This window comes from Cnephaeus nilssonii, assembly GCF_951640355.1.
Source record: "Cnephaeus nilssonii genome assembly, chromosome: 3".
Taxonomy (NCBI): Eukaryota; Metazoa; Chordata; class Mammalia; order Chiroptera; family Vespertilionidae; genus Cnephaeus; species Cnephaeus nilssonii.
The window spans coordinates 8,870,691-8,887,787 of NC_137074.1; the positions used below are offsets into that span (position 1 = coordinate 8,870,691).

At 52.8% G+C, this 17,097-nt stretch overlaps 1 protein-coding gene across 5 annotated transcripts in view; it reads left to right on the forward strand.

Annotated features, from left to right (window-relative positions):
• The window catches only part of ADARB1 (adenosine deaminase RNA specific B1), a 103,586-nt gene extending 86,739 nt beyond the window's left edge, over positions 1 to 16,847 (forward strand). For all 5 annotated transcript variants that reach the window (XM_079767230.1, XM_079767234.1, XM_079767231.1 and 2 more), the window contains exons 8-11: positions 1,462 to 1,630; positions 11,980 to 12,161; positions 15,602 to 15,780; positions 16,541 to 16,847. In XM_079767230.1, coding sequence (XP_079623356.1) covers positions 1,462 to 1,630; positions 11,980 to 12,161; positions 15,602 to 15,780; positions 16,541 to 16,720 — 710 coding nt within the window. In that variant the 3' untranslated portion in view covers positions 16,721 to 16,847. The remainder of the gene's footprint in view (positions 1 to 1,461; positions 1,631 to 11,979; positions 12,162 to 15,601; positions 15,781 to 16,540) is intronic.
• The last annotated feature ends 250 nt before the right edge of the window (positions 16,848 to 17,097 follow it).

Genomic DNA, 17,097 nt, shown 5'->3' on the forward strand with positions numbered 1-17,097 from the left:
TCTCCATGAATAATTAATTAGAATATTTTAATGAATGAAAATGTTGACTCTAATAAACTGTGGGATTGGAATAGAATGAGGATACCAGGTCAAAAATTAAATTTGGATAATATACAGGTTGTCACAATCTTTGGGACACCTTGTCTGTCTCTAAATCAGAGATGTACATCCTCTTCCATGTTTCTGATGAACTGTAACTTAGTAAATGTGTGATTATTTGGCTGAAACCCCACCAGCAGGTTAGACGAGTGAAAAAGGAGACCCTGTTTCTATCACATTGCCCCACCCTTCTCTGCACGTTTCCCACTGATTTCTGTTTTCCACGGATTTGTATCCACCTCTCTCCCCGCAAGCTTAAATATTATTTGTTCCAAATAGAACATTTGATTGCATTGTTTTTCTTGATTATAAAAGCAACAAAAATTGATTGTGGAAAATTACTAAGTATCCTACCTAATAATAGACAAATATGCAAATTGACCGTACCTTCGCCATGCCCACGATTGGCCAGGAGGCGCGGGGGGGCGGAACTCGGGGTGGTTGGGGTGGCCGATTGGGCTGGAATGCTGAGCTCGCATCGCCAGCGGCAGCGCGAGCTCAGCGTTTGCGCCATGGCTGTGCTGCGGCACAGAAGGGGCCTCTGGGGCAGCGAGCCCACATCCCGCCGCGGACCATCAAAAGCAGGGAGCTGGGTGTCCGCTCCAGCACCAGGCCAAAAGCCTCTGCCGGAGGCTTTTGGCCTGGTGCACCAGCGGACAGACACCCAGCTCCCCCGCAATCAAAAGCGGGGAGCTGTGTGTCCGCTCCGGCAACCAGCGGACCCCCTGCCATCAAAAGTGGGGAGCAGGCTGCTAGCAGTGTCCACGGAGCATGCTAGGCTTTGTGGGGCAGTGGATACGGCCTGGATGGCAGGTTAGGCCTAGGGGACCCTACACATGCATGATTTAATCATGCACTGGGCCTCTAGTTTTTTAAATAAGAAAGAAAATTCAAATCGCCTGTGTTCATATGACCCAGAGGTAGTCACTGTGTGTGCGTGCTTCCTGTGGGCTTATTTCAGCATCCCTATGGGTTTCCTTAGGAAATTTTTTAAATGGGGGTGGTGGGGGGGAATATAACAAACACCCAAATATCCAACACCTAGAATGAACAAATGTTAGCATTTTGTCCTATTGGCTTCAGTTCCTTTTTAACAATAGAAATCAATCACTTTGGTTAAAATGGAAGCCCTCATTTTTCCCAACCCCTGAGGAGGCCACTTCTGTGAATTTGGTTCATATTATATCCTTCCTGTCCAGTTTTATATACTTACACTGTACATATGTCCTATAGGTATAGAACAACCATAAGCAATACAGGCGGACTGTGTGGTAAACGTATGGGGTGTAGTTAGATGTGCTTCTCAGTGAGTGAAGCAGATGATTTCCTACCAGTGGCTTCCTTCTCCCCTTTCTCTCTTAGAACCAGCAGACAGACACCCGAATCGCAAAGCCAGGGGACAGCTGCGGACGAAAATAGAATCTGGTGAGGGGACGATCCCCGTGCGCTCAAATGCGAGCATCCAGACGTGGGACGGGGTGCTGCAGGGGGAGAGGCTGCTCACCATGTCCTGCAGCGACAAGATGGCACGGTAAGGCCATGGAGCACCCACTGCGCCAGACTCACTCCTGCTGGTTTCTGGGTACCCCCCACTGTGCCCCTACAGGCACCTGACCCTCCCCACTGCACCAGACTCACCCTGCTGGTTCCTGGGTACCCCCCACTGTGCCCCTGCAGGCACCTGACCCTCCCCACTGCGCCAGACTCACCCCTGCTGGTTCCTGGGTACCCCCCACTATGCCTCTGGGAACACCTGACTCTCCCCACTGCGCCAGACTCACCCCTGCTGGTTCCTGGGTACCCCCCCCCCCACTGTGCCCTTGTGGGCACCTGACCTTCCTCCTACACCAGTTACTCACTTTCAAAACGGTTTGGTTTTGGTCCCACTCCCCACTTCAATGTTCCCCACATTCTTTGAAGGATAAAGGCTCTAGGGGGGCGCTCCAGGACCCTTAGAGGGGGTGAAAGTGAGCCTTTACCCAGGAGGCTCCAGGCTGCCACTCATCAAAACAACCATCTCGCCCTTTATTATTATTGTTATACTAGAGGCCCAGTGCATGAAAATTTGTGCACTGGAAGAGGGGGTCCCTCAGCCCGGCCTGCCCCCTCTCACAGTCTGGGAGCCCTCAGGGGATGTCCTACTGACGGCTTAGGCCCGCTCCCCTCTGCAGGAGGCGACTGGGCAATCAGGGGAAGGTGCTGCCCCCATTACCCCACTGCCCTGCCTGCCCTCGGCCCTCACAGCCACCACGGCTTTATCCAGAAGGACTGCCCAGTTTAATTAGCATATTATGGTTTTATTATTATAGATGTGGGCTTCTGGGGTGAACTGATGTGTTTCACTGTGCTCTTTTAAAACGATTTGCTTCCAGAGAAAGCAAAGAGGTTCCTCATTCATCATAGATGCACTTTAATGGTCATATTTACTATTCAGTTAGTATTTGGGGTGATTGGTATTTACATTTTAAAAATAATGTGACACCCCTCACAGCATTGTGCTCTGAGCACCGAGAGCACCCCCTCATGGGGAGGTGAGGCTGGGTGCTGCAAACACCCTGAGTTTGCCTTCCCCTGAGAAGTGTTATTCTTTCAGGAGCCTGTATCCCAGGTGGATTTAAAAAACCCATTTCTTCAGATGCTGGTCTCAGTTCTCATAGTTCTGTATCTTTTAACAAATGTTTATTTGAAAAAAGTAACATGGGCAGATGGCACAAAGTTCAATGGTAGAAAAGCATGTAAAATAAAATCTCCTCCCCTCAGAGCATTCCACAGCCCATATACTTGGGTCCTGACTGCCCTCCTGACAGCTGTCAGAGCCGACGCATGTGCATGTACATCTTGTCTGTTGTTTGTAAGCTTGGTCTTGACTTTCTCTAATGGTCATGTCAGGGAACCTAGGGGACCCGGAGCTAAATTAATCGTACACCGTGGCCCATTCCCACCCAGCAAGGTGCCCACATGATGTGTTTATTAATTACATGCCCTTTGTATTCGCTGTCCATACCGTTTCTGTGTGTGAATGTGTGTCCATGTCCTTGAAAAGTAGGTGTATGTTGTTAGTTTACAGATTTGGCATTGTGCTTCAAATCCCATTCTGTACCCCGTATTTTCATTTACCCCGTGTCTGGGGGACTCTCCCTGATGCTGTCATGTCCAGCCCGTTGACTCCTGCATCATAGTCGTGGCCACGTTATGTCCTTCCCCTCGTGATGGACACATGGATTTCCTCGAGCTCCCCATGCAGCCTTGAGACCCCGTAAGCAGCTCGTTATAGGCCGTGGTATCCAGGCGTTCCTCACGCAGCACTATCAGGTGTACCTAACGGCCCTCCAGCTGCACACACACCAGCGGTGCCGAGGTTAGCTGCCCACACTCCTGATGCTGTCTCTGGGTTTCTGTTTGTTTCTCCTCTCACTGGGCGTGTTGAGCATCTCCTCAACCCCCCCATCTTGCTCCTGTGAATTCCCTGTGTGTATCCTGGCCATTGTCTCTTGGACCTCATGCCTTTTTCATCTTGATTCGCAAAAGTTCCTTTTGTAGTTTGTAATCCTTAACAGTGTGAGATGATTCAGTGCCTCCTCCAAGCCCAAGTCCCTCTTAACTTTGTGCCGTCCTTTTCGGAATAGAAACCCCTAATTTTGTTGTAATTTTATCCATTAATCTGTCACCCTGTGATTTTTACTTTTAGGATCTTATTTAAGAAATCCCTCCTCAAATTAAGGGCATAAAAATATTCTGCTGTCCTTCTTTCTAAGACCTTTATCATTTCACTTTCACATTTAGGCCATTAACACTTTTGTATTGTAATTTAGCTTTATTTTAATACAGGGGGTCAGTTTTCCCACTCCCTTCTATTGAATAACCTATATTTTCTCCCTGATTTGTGAAGGTACCTGTTATATACTGAGCTCCCTCACAGGATGGGTCTATTTCTAGACTCTAGATTCTTTATTAGTCTACCAGAGGCCTGGTGCATGAATTCGTGCATAAGTGGGGTTTCTTGGCCTGGCTGGCGATTGGGGCTGATTTGGGTCATCTTGCCCAGTCCCGATCGGGCCGATCAGGGCCAGCCAGGGTGGAAGGAACTGCAGGAGGTTGGCTGTGGGAGTGCACTGACCACCAGGGGCAGCTCCTGCATTGAGTGTCTGCCTCCTGGTGGTCAGTGCACATCAGAGTGACCAGTCTACCAGTCGTTTGGTCGACCAGTCCTAACGGTCACTTAGGCTTTTATATATATAGATTATTCTGACATTTTAATAGTTTAAAGATCTGGTGGGATAAAACTGCCATTCTTTACTCATTTTTTTTCCAAACTTTTGGTAGCCTTTTATGATCCTCTTTTCTTCTGTACATATTTTAGAGTCAGCTTGTCAAGTGTCTCCCAATGTCTTCCTGAGATTTCATATGGAACTGCATTGAACTTATGGACTGAGTTGGAAGGAATTGATATGAAGTTAAATCAGTCCACCCATGAATATTTTATATCTCTCTCCATATTTAAAATATTTCCTTTACAGCAGTTATAGTTTTTCACAAAAATGTCAGGCAGTTTTTAACAGATTAATTCCCAGAACTTTATACTTTCTGTATTAGTGGGATGATTATCTTGTTATCTGCTATATATTCTGTGTAATTATTGGTGGCATCTCTGACCTATTATAATTGTGGTAAAACACACAATGGAAAACTACCGTCCTACACATTTCTTTAGATTCATAACAAAATTAAGACAAAGGTACAGGGATTCACATATGCCCTCTACCCACCTCCGCCCTGCACCGCCTCCCCCAATTACCCATCCCCCACCAGAGGGCACATGGTTACAATGGATGAACCTACACTGACACATTACGTTAGGGTCACTCTTGGTGGTGCACATTCTGTGGATTTGGACAAATGTATAATGACACGTGTCCAACTTTCTTTGTAATGTCAAAAACTAGAAGCAATCCAAGTGGCAGCAGTAGTACAGGGGTGGCCAAATGATGCTTCTCCATGCAGTGGAGCACCACTCAGGCAAATAATAATAAACAATGAGGCACATGCAGCTTGGGAAAACCTCAATTATTCAGAGTAGAGAAAACCATATCCTAAAAAGTATGTAAATTTCTAGAACATGCAAACTGGTCTATCTACAGTGACAGAAGCCGATCAGTGGTTGCCCGGGGCGGGGAGTGGGGTGAGGGGACGGGGACCAGAGTAAGAGGGACAGTGAGGAAGGAATGGAACAAGGTGAACAAGGTATGAGCAAGGTGCGGGGGGTGATGGTCTCCTGGGTAGAAACACATGTCCAACTTACCGAATCGTATGCTTCCACATATACAATACCATATAGCGCATGCCAGTTATACCTTGGGGCTCACAGGAGGAATCGCAGGGGGAACTAGAAAATGACTGTAGGTAAATGACAAAAGCACCACAGTGGTCGGCTGGAAAGAGAACAACAGAAAAAACCCTGCAGAGGAGAAGGAAGAAACAAAGGTGCCCCGTGAGCAGTGGCCCCCTGGGGTTAGGTCTCTGAACAGGACATGAGATCGCAGAACTCGGGCAGCTTCGACCGAGAGCAACGATAGAAGGGCGGCCAGACTGTGTTAGGAATGGAAGAGGACAGCCAGGGACGCGGCGGAGCTGAAATACGCTGCGGGCAGTTACAGGGGAGGCGTGGGCATCTTCGTACCAGTGTTGCAACACGGAGATGAAATTTTAAATGTTCAGAAAAGTGTACACTTCTAAAGCTGACTCAAGTGTAGACAGAAGTTTGGAATAGAGTTTACAGCCATTAAAACATTTAGCCAGTCACCCTCCCCACTCACCTCCAGGAAAGAAAGAAATTGAAGAACATCAGAGAAAGGAGGCAGATGGAGGGAGAGGCAGCCGCTCACCCAGACGGGCCTGATGTGAGGTCCCCACATCCTTGGGGCCGTAACCCCTGCCTCCTATCATCTTCTCTCGAGATTAGAAGAGTAGGGAAAGGTGAACTCCCAGATCATATTGTGGGGTTACTGTCGCCTCTCTCTCCAGGCCAGAGAGTGACACTAAGGAAAACAAGATGACGAGCTGTCCTCAATTATAAAACACGCATATACACACAAGTGTAGCAAACCAAACCCAGTGATGTCTTTTTAATGTTTTTTTTTATTGATGTTAGAGATCCCCCGCAGTGGAAGGAGGAAAGACAGGTGGTTGGGAGGCAGCTGGGCAAGCCCCCAGCCCACTCACGGGGGGGCCGACTGGAATAGGCGGGTCGAAGGGAGGGTATGTGGGGTGGCAGCCAGTCTCTGCTATACTTGGGGCTCACGGAGGAGATGGACTGGTTAACAGATTGTCCTGGGACGATAGTCTGTCTGTAGGAACCAAGACAAGCAAGCCCTCCATACAGCACGCAAAGCACACCCCAGCCCTAAGGCCCTGGGGTGAAAAGGGGCACCTGGCAGTTTTTATGGCTTCCACTCAGCAGGATTCTTAAACGAGGCACAGAAAGCCCAAATCATAAAGCTAACATGAATACGTTTGACTGAATGGAAATTTTAGAACTTATTTACCAAAACCCCCAGTTGGGAGAAACGCCATGGGAGTAGTTTCTGGTTCACATAGTCAGCAAGTGAGAACCCAGCTTGTAAAGGCAACCCTACAGCTCGTCATCATACAGGGCGTGGCTGGGGGTCCTGGGAATGTTCTGTGTCTCGTTGAAACGGGGTCACACACAGGCACGTAAGAGTGAAAATTCACAGATGTGCGCCCCTGTGATCTGTGCCTTTCACTGTATACCGTGACACATCATCACAGGGAAAAGCAAAAACAGGACCGTGGTCATGCCCACTCCGCCCAGCCCCTCTGAAACCAGGCATACGGGTCCCACACCACACACTCCAGTCCTACAAGCCAAGCCCATTCAGATGTCACCTGGGGTCAGCACAGCCCCCAGAGGTGACTGGACAGTCTGATGAGACTGCCCAGGTACTCACCCTTCTGTCTGACTTGGCTGCAAGTTGGGGTTCCCTCACCCCCTCTTCAGGCTCAGTAACTTGCTAGAACAGCTCATAGAACTCAGGGACTACAGTTACTTAGTTTACCATCTTATTGTAAAGGATACAAGTCAGGAACAGCCTCATGAAAGAGATGCCTGGGGAGGATGGGGTGCAAGGATCTCCATGCTCTCTGTCCCCCCTTTCCCACCTGATGGGTTCACCAGCCTGTTGGGTTTTATACAGATCTATGTCACATAGCCATGATTGATTATATCATTGATTATTGGTGATCCGTTTGACCCCCAGTTCCTCTCCCCACACCCTCTAATTATGTAGTCAGTTCCCCTGGCAGCTGGCTCCCATCCTCCTAGAGTCACCTCATTTTTGTAAACTCGGGTGTGGTTGAAAGGGGCTTAATAGTCAGTGTCACACCGACAGATGGCCATGCTTACAACCGGAACAGCCGTGGCCCAGAAACAGCGTGGCGGCCGGAACGCCGCCCGCTGGCTGCAGTCCTCCTGTCCTGTCCTGAGGGAATGAAATGCACAGCCGCCCGAGTGGCCGTCATGGATGGGAGGCAGTGGGCAGGTGCTGGCGAGGTGTCCTGTGTCCCTCACAGGGGACAGAGCGGTGTCCCGTAGGTCCCAGCCTGCGGGGCAGGACCTGGGCCAGGGGCAGAGGGCAGGCGTAGGAGTGAGGCCGCAGTGGGCTGGGGGTGGGGAGAGAGGTGCAGAGCTACCGCTGGGGTCACCAGGCGCTGTCTGGTGGGTCGGTGGGCAGTTTGGCTGAAGGCAGCCACGACCCCTCTCAAGGCTGAATGGGTCACAGTGACGAGAGTGGGGTTAACCATCTCATGGCGTCAGCTGGGCTGTGAGAAGGTGCCAGGGTCTCCAGTCTGATGACCTGGCCTCTGTGCTCTGGACTGCATGGAGCTGTGGGAGGAAGCAAAGACCACCCCCTGAGGGCAGACAGTTTGGTTATTCAGAGCTGCTGTGGCGGGGGTGGGGGGGCGCCCCCACTGTGTGGGCAGACCGGGCGGGACAGCTCCACGGGACCAAGGAGGCTCAGGTGTGTCCCATGGAGGTTGGGGCTCACTCGCCAGAAGTGGGGCTGCCTCTGGTGGGGGGAAGACTGGGCTTTCTCTGAGGACCCCAAGTTGGAAGCAGGGACAATAGTTAGGGCAGCTGACCAGGTCCTGACCGTCTGGGCCAGGCGCCGTGGAGGCTGCGGTTGGGTCAGAGCTCTCCTGTGACAACTGGTCTGGCCACTGGCCGCTTGCACACTCAGCCTCTCAGAACTGGGCCAGGCACTTCACGGATCCAGGGCCTCACGGGCATGGCAGCGCTCTGAACCCTGTCCTCTGAGAAATGACAGAAGGAAGGTGAGAGAGAAAGCGGCCTGGGCAGCGAGCACAGAGGCCGAGTGAGCACTCAGCACCTGGTGGTTCTTCCAGTGTCACTCAAGCAAGTGTCACCAGCAAACTGCTATGAACCCTGCACCCTCCCCGGGGTGGGGGCCACAGGGAGGGTTCTGACACTTGGCAACCACCTGCCGAGTTTCCTGTCTTCACCAGGTTCACTGGGGACGTTTGACAGCTTAGAGCCTGGCTGCAGTGACACATGTCCCTTGGCCATCACTGGGCGCCTCTCATCCACCACTGAAACCCCCTGGCCATCACTGGGCCCCTCGGCCATCACTGAGCTCCCCGGCCATCACTGAACCCTTCAGCCATCACTGAAACCCCCTGGCCATCACTGGGCCCCTTGGCCATCACTGGGCCCCTCGGCCATCACTAGGCCCCTTGGCCATCACTGGGCACCTCTCATCCATTACTGAACCCCTCGGCCATCACTGGGCCCCTTGGCCATCACTGAACCCCTCGGCCATCACTGAACCCCTCGGCCATCACTGGGCCCCTCGGCCATCACTGGGCCCCTCGGCCATCACTGAACCCTTCAGCCATCACTGAAACCCCCTGGCCATCACTGGGCCCTCGGCCATCACTGGGCCCTCGGCCATCACTGGGCCCTCGGCCATCACTGGGCCCCTCGGCCATCACTGGGCCCCTCGGCCATCACTGAACCCCCTGGCCATCACTGAACCCCTCGGCCATCACTGAGCCCCTCGGCCATCACTGAGCCCCTCGGCTATCACTGGGCCCCTCGGCCATCACTGAACCCCTCAGCCATCACTGAGCTCCTTGGCCATCACTGGGCCCCTCGGCCATCACTGAGCTCCTTGGCCATCACTGAGCTCCTCGGCCATCACTGAACCCCCTGGCCATCACTGAACCCCTCGGCCATCACTGGGCCCCTCGGCCATCACTGAGCCCCTCAGCTATCACTGGGCCCCTCGGCCATCACTGAACCCCTCAGCCATCACTGAGCTCCTTGGCCATCACTGGGCCCCTCGGCCATCACTGAGCTCCTTGGCCATCACTGAACCCCTCGGCCATCACTGGGCTCCTTGGCCATCACTGGGCCCCTCGGCCATCACTGGGCCCCCTGGCCATCACTGGGCCCCTTGGCCATCACTGGGCATTTTTGCTCCTGGTGAAGTTCGGTCCTGGCTGTCCTTTGTGAGGCTCGGGGGTGGAGCCTGTCAGCAGAGTGGGAGTGTGCACACCGCTTCCACCAGGGCCTCCACAGAGCAATCCGGAGCTCCTGGAACTCTTCTGAAGCATGTGTCCGAATTAACGACTCATAACAAACGGAGCTTTCTGCAGCATCAGTGTTTTAAAGTGGGCCCAGGAGGTGGAATTCTGCCTAAAGATGGCCTGAATTTGCACAGAAAGGGTGCCCTGTGGTTTTGGTAAGCAGCCAGTCATGCCCTGCTTTTCCTTGTAAGATAGGAAACCTGTGTTTTAATTGTGTTTTAGAAGGTGGGAGAGGTAGGAATTGGAGGGTTTGCCTGCTCAGCACCTGCTTATGGACCTTCATGTACCTGGTGCACAGTTTAAGCTGGAACAGATCAGGGAGTCAAACAGAGTCCTTCCCCAGGAGCTTACATACTGGTAGGGGAGGGGAGACAAAAAATAGACCCACAAGTAACACAGGAGGGGCTGGTACAGGGCACCAAGCGGGACTTCCCACAGAGACATCGATGGGGACCGTGGTCAGGGGGCTGTTCAAGCGCCCTGGGGCCATGTTCCGGGATGAAGGACCTGAGGGAAGGGCTCTGGAGGGAGCAGCAGGACCCTGGTGGCCCCAGCTGAGCGTGGGAGGCACCGAGGCTGGAGGGTCAGGGAGGAGGAGCTGGGTCGGACCGGCTGGCAGCTGTGGGAATGATGGCCTTTTCTCGGAGAAGATGAGAGCGTTGGCGGGTTTTGTGCACGCGAGTGACCTTGTCTGACCTGCATTTTCACAGGTCAGGCAGCTGCTGTTGGGGATGGGCGCTAGGGTGGGGGCCGTGGGGGACGCAGGAGAGGATGAAGCGGTGGAGGCGGGGCTGTGCCCCAGCAGAGGTGGCTTCTGGATCCATGAGAAAGGAGGTCTCTTGCAGTGACAGGGACAAGGAGCAAGTTTGGCCTGAGTGTGGGACATGGAGCTGGGTGGGCCAGGATTTAGGGCGAGGCTCATGCGGAGGCTGTTCCCAGCTCAGACCATGCGGCACCTCCCACCCTCCTGGAAGGCTGGAGATACCGCAGAGCCAGTGGCCAGTGGTGAGAGTGGACACAGGGAAAGGGGACAGGGGAGCACTCACGTTTCTAAATTTTGCTGCCCCCACTCATCTCTGACCTGCGCTGCAGAGGCGCTGTCCTACGGCCACCACCTGGCTGCCGTCCCACCAGACCTTCCCCACAGTGCTGGCAGCTCACCTCCAGAAAGGACCCTCTCGGAAAAGCACTTCCATTAAATCGGGTGGCCCCACCCCTCCCTGGAAGGCCTTCAGGAGCTCTCCACCCTGCGGACAGCCAGGGCCTGCGGAGGCTGCTCAGGCCTGTCCCTGCCCTGTCCCCGCCCTGGCCCGGGCCTGTCCCCCGCTGGGTCTGGGTGGTGGCTCGTTCCCTCTGCCTCACTCCCGCTCTGGGGCCGAGTTCACGGTCACCTCCTCTGAGCCTTCCCTGAAGCCAGCACCCCTCTCCTGCTCTGTCGTGGAACCCTGCTCTCCCTCAAATGCATTTCAGCTCAACTTTTAATTCTTGATTCATGGGTTTGCTTTTTTACTGCTTGTCCCTGACCAGATAGCCCCGGGCTCAGGACCGTGTGGGCTGTGTCGTGGGCCCCATGGACGAGGCCAGCACTGAGGGTGCGGACTCCCCGGGCTGTGGAGTGTTCCTCCTGTTGGGGCTCAGAGAGAGCGCAGCGGCATGTTTGAGGGATGGTGTCTGAGTTAGAGCTCAAACGAACCCCTGGATGTCAGCGATGTGAATGACTGGTTCAGTGAGGGTCCTGCAGTCAGTCCCAGTGCGGTTCCAGTGTCGCCGCTGCTGTGACTGGCAGGGCAGGCTCAGCGACCAGTGGGCAGCAGGGAGCGTACACCTCCTCCCGAGGCGTGTCTGGTTCTCGCCTCCGAGTGTGAAAAGGAACCTGAGTCAGAGGTGTCGCCAAGGACCAGGAAAATGACCGTTGGGTGGTTTTAAGGCCTCCAGAGAGATCATTTCTATTGGAAGTGATAACATATTCACTTTCCCTTTTGATTTTTCTCACAAGAAACATGTCTCTTGGATACCTTGCTAGAACTAACCTTCAGTAAGCGTGTCATCATGGCAAAAGGTCATTTTACAGCTAAAATTATTTTTAAGTAGCTTTTTCTCTTTAACACTCTAAACTGCTAAGTCGGTTATTTCTAGCTGCTCTCTTTTTAATTGGCCGACATCATGCAGAATTAACGACATCTGCACACCAGGCAGGTGGGCGTCAGGTCTGCGACAGACGCTGCGCCCGCTGAGGCCCGGTCCCTCTGCCTGCAGGTGGAACGTGGTGGGCATCCAGGGCTCCCTGCTCAGCATCTTCGTGGAGCCGATTTACTTCTCGAGCATCATCTTGGGCAGCCTGTACCATGGGGACCACCTCTCCAGAGCCATGTACCAGCGGATCTCGAACATCGAAGACCTGCCCCCTCTCTACACCCTCAACAAGCCTCTGCTCAGTGGCAAGTATCCCATCGTGACCTCACCTCTTCCACATAAACTCGTGTGCAGTGTCCACATTCATGTGGATAAAAGCACCACAGGGAAGCTGCTTGTGGAGTAGCTTTTCCTCGGGGGACAGTCTGGCCACTGAAGCGGGGAGGGGGCTGTTACGTGAGTCCTGGGGCCAGGTTATCTCTTACCGATGAAAACCTCACCAATTTGTAAAGGATCGACAGCCCAGATGTGGCACCTCTGCGTCTGTCTTTCAGACGTATGTATTTAGGCCCTGTCTCCACGGAGAGACTAAGAGATGCTGTGGGAATTGCACACATCGGCTGTCTGAGGTCCAGCTGTGCTGGGCACCAGCATGTGTGGTCACGCTGCCGAGCTGCCCCCGCAGAGCAAGCCCCCGTGCAGGTGGCAGCCTGACCTGGCTCCTCGCACCCAGCTTGCTCTTAGGAGGTTGGTCATGCCATTGAAATGTGCCCTTGACACATGGGTGTGTCAGGGATGTGATTGTGTGGACCAGTACAAGCCCACGTGTCAGTGATTCTGGCGCTTGTCCTGTACGCTCACTGTTACTGGTTTGTTGGTTTTCTCTTAGAGTTTCAGTGGCTATCAGCAAAGTGAACAAGAGCTTTTGAATTCAAGGGTCCAAACTTCTCAGTTCACCCCTATTTTAAAAGACACAGGTGTTTTTTATCCTGCTGAAAATATCGTTTTACTTACCTTTTAAGCTCAGAACTAAAACCATAGCCTGAACTCCCCGAGTTTCCTGGTGTGTGCGCTGGCTGCAGCGTGCGGTAACAGACTGAAGCCGTGTGGTACCAAAAGCACGGCTCGCAGACCACAGCGCTTACGCACGAGTGGGGCGCACAGGTTGTCTCAGATAAAATGTTACAGCTCCCTAACATTGGCCATTATTTTTTAAGGAAAAATAGAGTCATAAAACAGTTGTGGGGAAGTTGGAACTGTAGCATCCACATCCATGGAGTTGTGAAGTGTTGTTGTGTTGGCGTACGGCTGTCTCGTGCATCAGAGGATTAAGTTTTCCCTGTTTACTCTCTATTCTGCGTTTGAGTACTGGGCTTCATTTCGGCTCTCTCTCATCTCCTGGATTCACAGACACTGAAAACACTTTGTGGAGCACGTGGCACACAGACACTGCTCAGAGCAGCTGCTCATCAGTGTCTTGATGAGTCTAAGCTACATCAAGTCCATAGCAGAGTCTCAGAGGACACGATCATTTTCTAAAGGAATATTCTAAGATACTGAAATGAGAGCTCATTTATAAAAGTCAGGTTATTTTTATCAGATCAGATGTACATGAAGTGCATGAATGGCTATAAAAAGATATTGAAAAGTAGCCTTTGCAAGACAGAGGCCTTAAATCCATCAGTGCATTCTACATGTTTGAAAAAATATGAAATATATAGCAAAATAGAAGAACCGCTCTTCATTCTCCTGTCTCCAGTATCACCTCCAACCCCAAAGCCTGAGGCCCCCAGCCATGGGGTTAGGGCCATGCTAAGCCCACCCAGCCGGCAGCCAGAGCCTGAGGCAGAGCCGAGGCTGGCTGCTGTAGCTCCACCCTGTTGGCAGGTTTGTGCCTCAGTTTCTCCCTCTGCCTAGTGATGGGGACAGACCAGGGGCCTCCATGATCCTTCTGGACGAGTGTTAGAGTTCTGTGAAGAACAGAGACAACACTCAGGTTTCGGCAGCAGAATGTTTCTCGAATGCTGAGCCAGTGGCAGCAGCATTCTGGTGTCAGGCATTTTGATAAAGTGATAATGTTTAGATCTTCAAGGATAAAGAAGATCTGTCTCCATTGTATATTTTTGGAGTAAAAATGTAAGGATACTCTAGCAAAATGAAGCAGACATACCTCTAAGAAAGAAAATAGTGGGATTCAATTATCTTATAAATCAACAATATGATGACAGGATAACTCAGCAGCAAGCCTATTTCGAACAGAGAACCATGTCAGAACTCAAAAAAGGAGGTCTTTCAGAAGAAAGTGAATATATTTTCACAAATAAACTGAGAAGCTGAATGGCCTTTCAGAGATGAAGGGACATGCTTCTTTTATGAACAACAAAACACAAAGGCGATGGGAACTCCAGGAAACCCAAACAGCTGTTCAGGAAAGAAGCGGTTCTGTATAAACCACAGTAAACTGAGGTCTGTGATGGTCAGTTTCTGCATCATCCTGGCTGGCCACAGCTACCCAGAGTACTTGTTCTTTCTGGGGGTGTCAGGAGGGTGTTTGCAGGTGAGGTCAGCATTTGATAGGTGGATTCAGTAAAGCAGACTGCTTCCGCAGTGTGGGTCCACCCACATTGAATCCACTGAGGCCCGCATTCAAGTTCATCCCTTTTTCCTGCCTGGCTGATTGAGCTGGGACGACTCACCTCACCTTCTCCTGTTGGCTGGGACTCACACCGCCGGCCCCCTGGTTCTCTGCCTTTGGCCTCAGAGCTACACCACCAGCTGTCCTGGGTCTCCAGCTCACAGCCGGCAGGTCGTGGGACTTCTCTAATCCTAACCCTCCGCAACCTGGGGAGCCAAGCCCTCGTCATAACTCTCCACATACCCTGCGGTTCTGTCTCACTGGGGGCCCTGCCTGACACGGGTGTGATGTAGAGCAATCGCTGGAAGTGGAGACAGAGGCTCCATTTGAAGTTGGTCTCCTTTAAAGGTAGCAGACTTGATAACGAATTAACACTTTTCTCTCCAGTCCGTCATGCTGCTCAGCTCCGCAGTGCATCACATGGTCACTGCTCTGAGTAATGGAATCAAAACTACCTGTTCAGGTTACTTTGACTGCACTCCACTAAAACTACACATTGGCTCCAAAGGGAGAGTATGAAAGGCCAAGCGCCTGGCCATGAGGAAGTGGGATTCGTCAGTAACTCAGATCAGAGAGAAACCGGACCGAGCTAGTTTCTTAGAACACACGTCAGAAGTGACAAGTGGAGCCACAGGGACACTTTGCAGAATCGTGGCCTTGAGTGGATGAGTGGAAATAAATGAATGAAGCATTGGTCCTAGAAATGGTTGAAATGTGGTAAGAAGACATGTTAGGAAGTTGGTTCTTGCATGAGGTATAGGGCGTGTGAGGCGGGGTAGGTCCGGCTTCAGGGCCGGAGCTCCAGGGCCGGGTGTCATCCACTGAGGAGCACCCAGCACGACTTGGTGGGACCCTAAGCTACACGGCGGCTTGCCGTCTGTGTGCAGGCTGCCCGGCTGCCCGGCTGCCTGGCTGCCCGGCTCTGTTGCCCCGGGGAGTCAGAAGTGGTGTGAAGTTGAGGTTTTAGGCTCTGTGGACCTTCAGCCCGCCTCCCAGCGGACAGTGGATCCCTGGGCAGCGGGAGGTAACATTGGACTTGTGTGAGCCCACCTGGTCCCACTCACCTGTCATGTGGGGCTCCGTGCCACCTTGCCTGTCTCTCCCTCCCAGGCATCAGCAACGCAGAAGCAAGGCAGCCGGGGAAGGCACCCAACTTCAGCGTCAACTGGACGGTGGGCGACTCGGCCATCGAGGTCATCAACTCCACGACGGGCAAGGACGAGCTCGGCCGAGCGTCACGCCTGTGTAAGCACGCGTTGTACTGTCGCTGGATGCGTGTGCACGGCAAGGTACTGAGGCGCCCCCGCGGCGACGGCCGCCCCACTCCCCACCGCTTGTCCGTCCTGTCACAGCCCCGCCCCGTCCACACGACCCTCCCGAGCCTGTTCCTTCTGGTGGTATTCAGCCCGAGGTCTGGCCTTGGCTCTTCACACTAACGCAGCTCAGCTCAGAGGCAGCTTCCCTTCTCGCCCTCCTGCTGGGACCTGTCACCTCAGACGAAGAGCCGGGCGCCCGCAGGACGGGCATTGCTGGGCTCAGTCAAACCCGCCAGGAAGGATTTTAGACCTTTTTCCTGCACTAGCAGCAGCAGGACCCTTTCCCCCAAATAAGCCCCGATTTAGCAAATCTGTATACCAGCTAGTTTTCACTGACTTGTGAGTCAGGCCTCTAGTGTTGGTTTGTTATGAAGCTGGCTTAGGAGGAATGGACGAGTTGCAGGAACTCAGCTGTGCGGTGGCCAGTGTAGACTTCCAGCGACCAGCCCTGTGGTTTTAAATAGCCACCGTGTTGAAATGGACATTGGAATCCACTGTTTGTGGGTGGCAGAGCGCCGCCCGTTCGCAAGGCTGCTCCTTGGGGTGGGAGCACAACCCTCCGAGGACCCTGGCTCTGTCCCATGCGAGGACGGTCCCTCTGTGGGAGGCACCTTCGCCTGGTGGCCCTGCCCCCGGGAGCCAGCACAGCACCAAACACCACTGTTTGAACAGCTTCAGTTTCAGCTCCTGTTACTTTTTAAATGGTTGTACTTGTTTGCTTGTCTTCACACAGGTTCCCGCCAACCTACAGCGCTCCAAGATCGCCAGGCCCAACATGTACCACGAGTCCAAACTGGTGGCGAGGGAGTACCAGGCGGCCAAGGCCTGCATGTTCCGGGCGTTCATCAAGGCGGGGCTGGGTGCCTGGGTGGAGAAGCCCACCGAGCAGGACCAGTTCTCGCTCACGCCCTGACCAGCAGCGGGTGTGCAGTGCCCGGTGTCCAGCACTGTCCCCAACCTCCATCCGAACTGGGACGGGCACGCAGCGGGGGGCGGGGAAGGGGGGTCCGGTGCCGCCCTGGGCACCTCTGTGGCACCATCTCCCCATCCAGTGACCCAGTGACTGCTTTCAATCTCCGTTTACGATAGAAATTGAGTTCTACTGAGTAGGGCTTCCTTAAGCTTAGAAATAGCAATTACTTGGTGTGAAATTCTTGAATAAATAATTTATTCAGAGCTAGGAACATGATTTATAAAATAAGTACTTATGCCAGGTCATCTTATGCCACATTATTTTAATTGCAAAAAAAGCGTTCTCTATGGAAGAAGAGGAAGTAGAGGTAGGAAGTA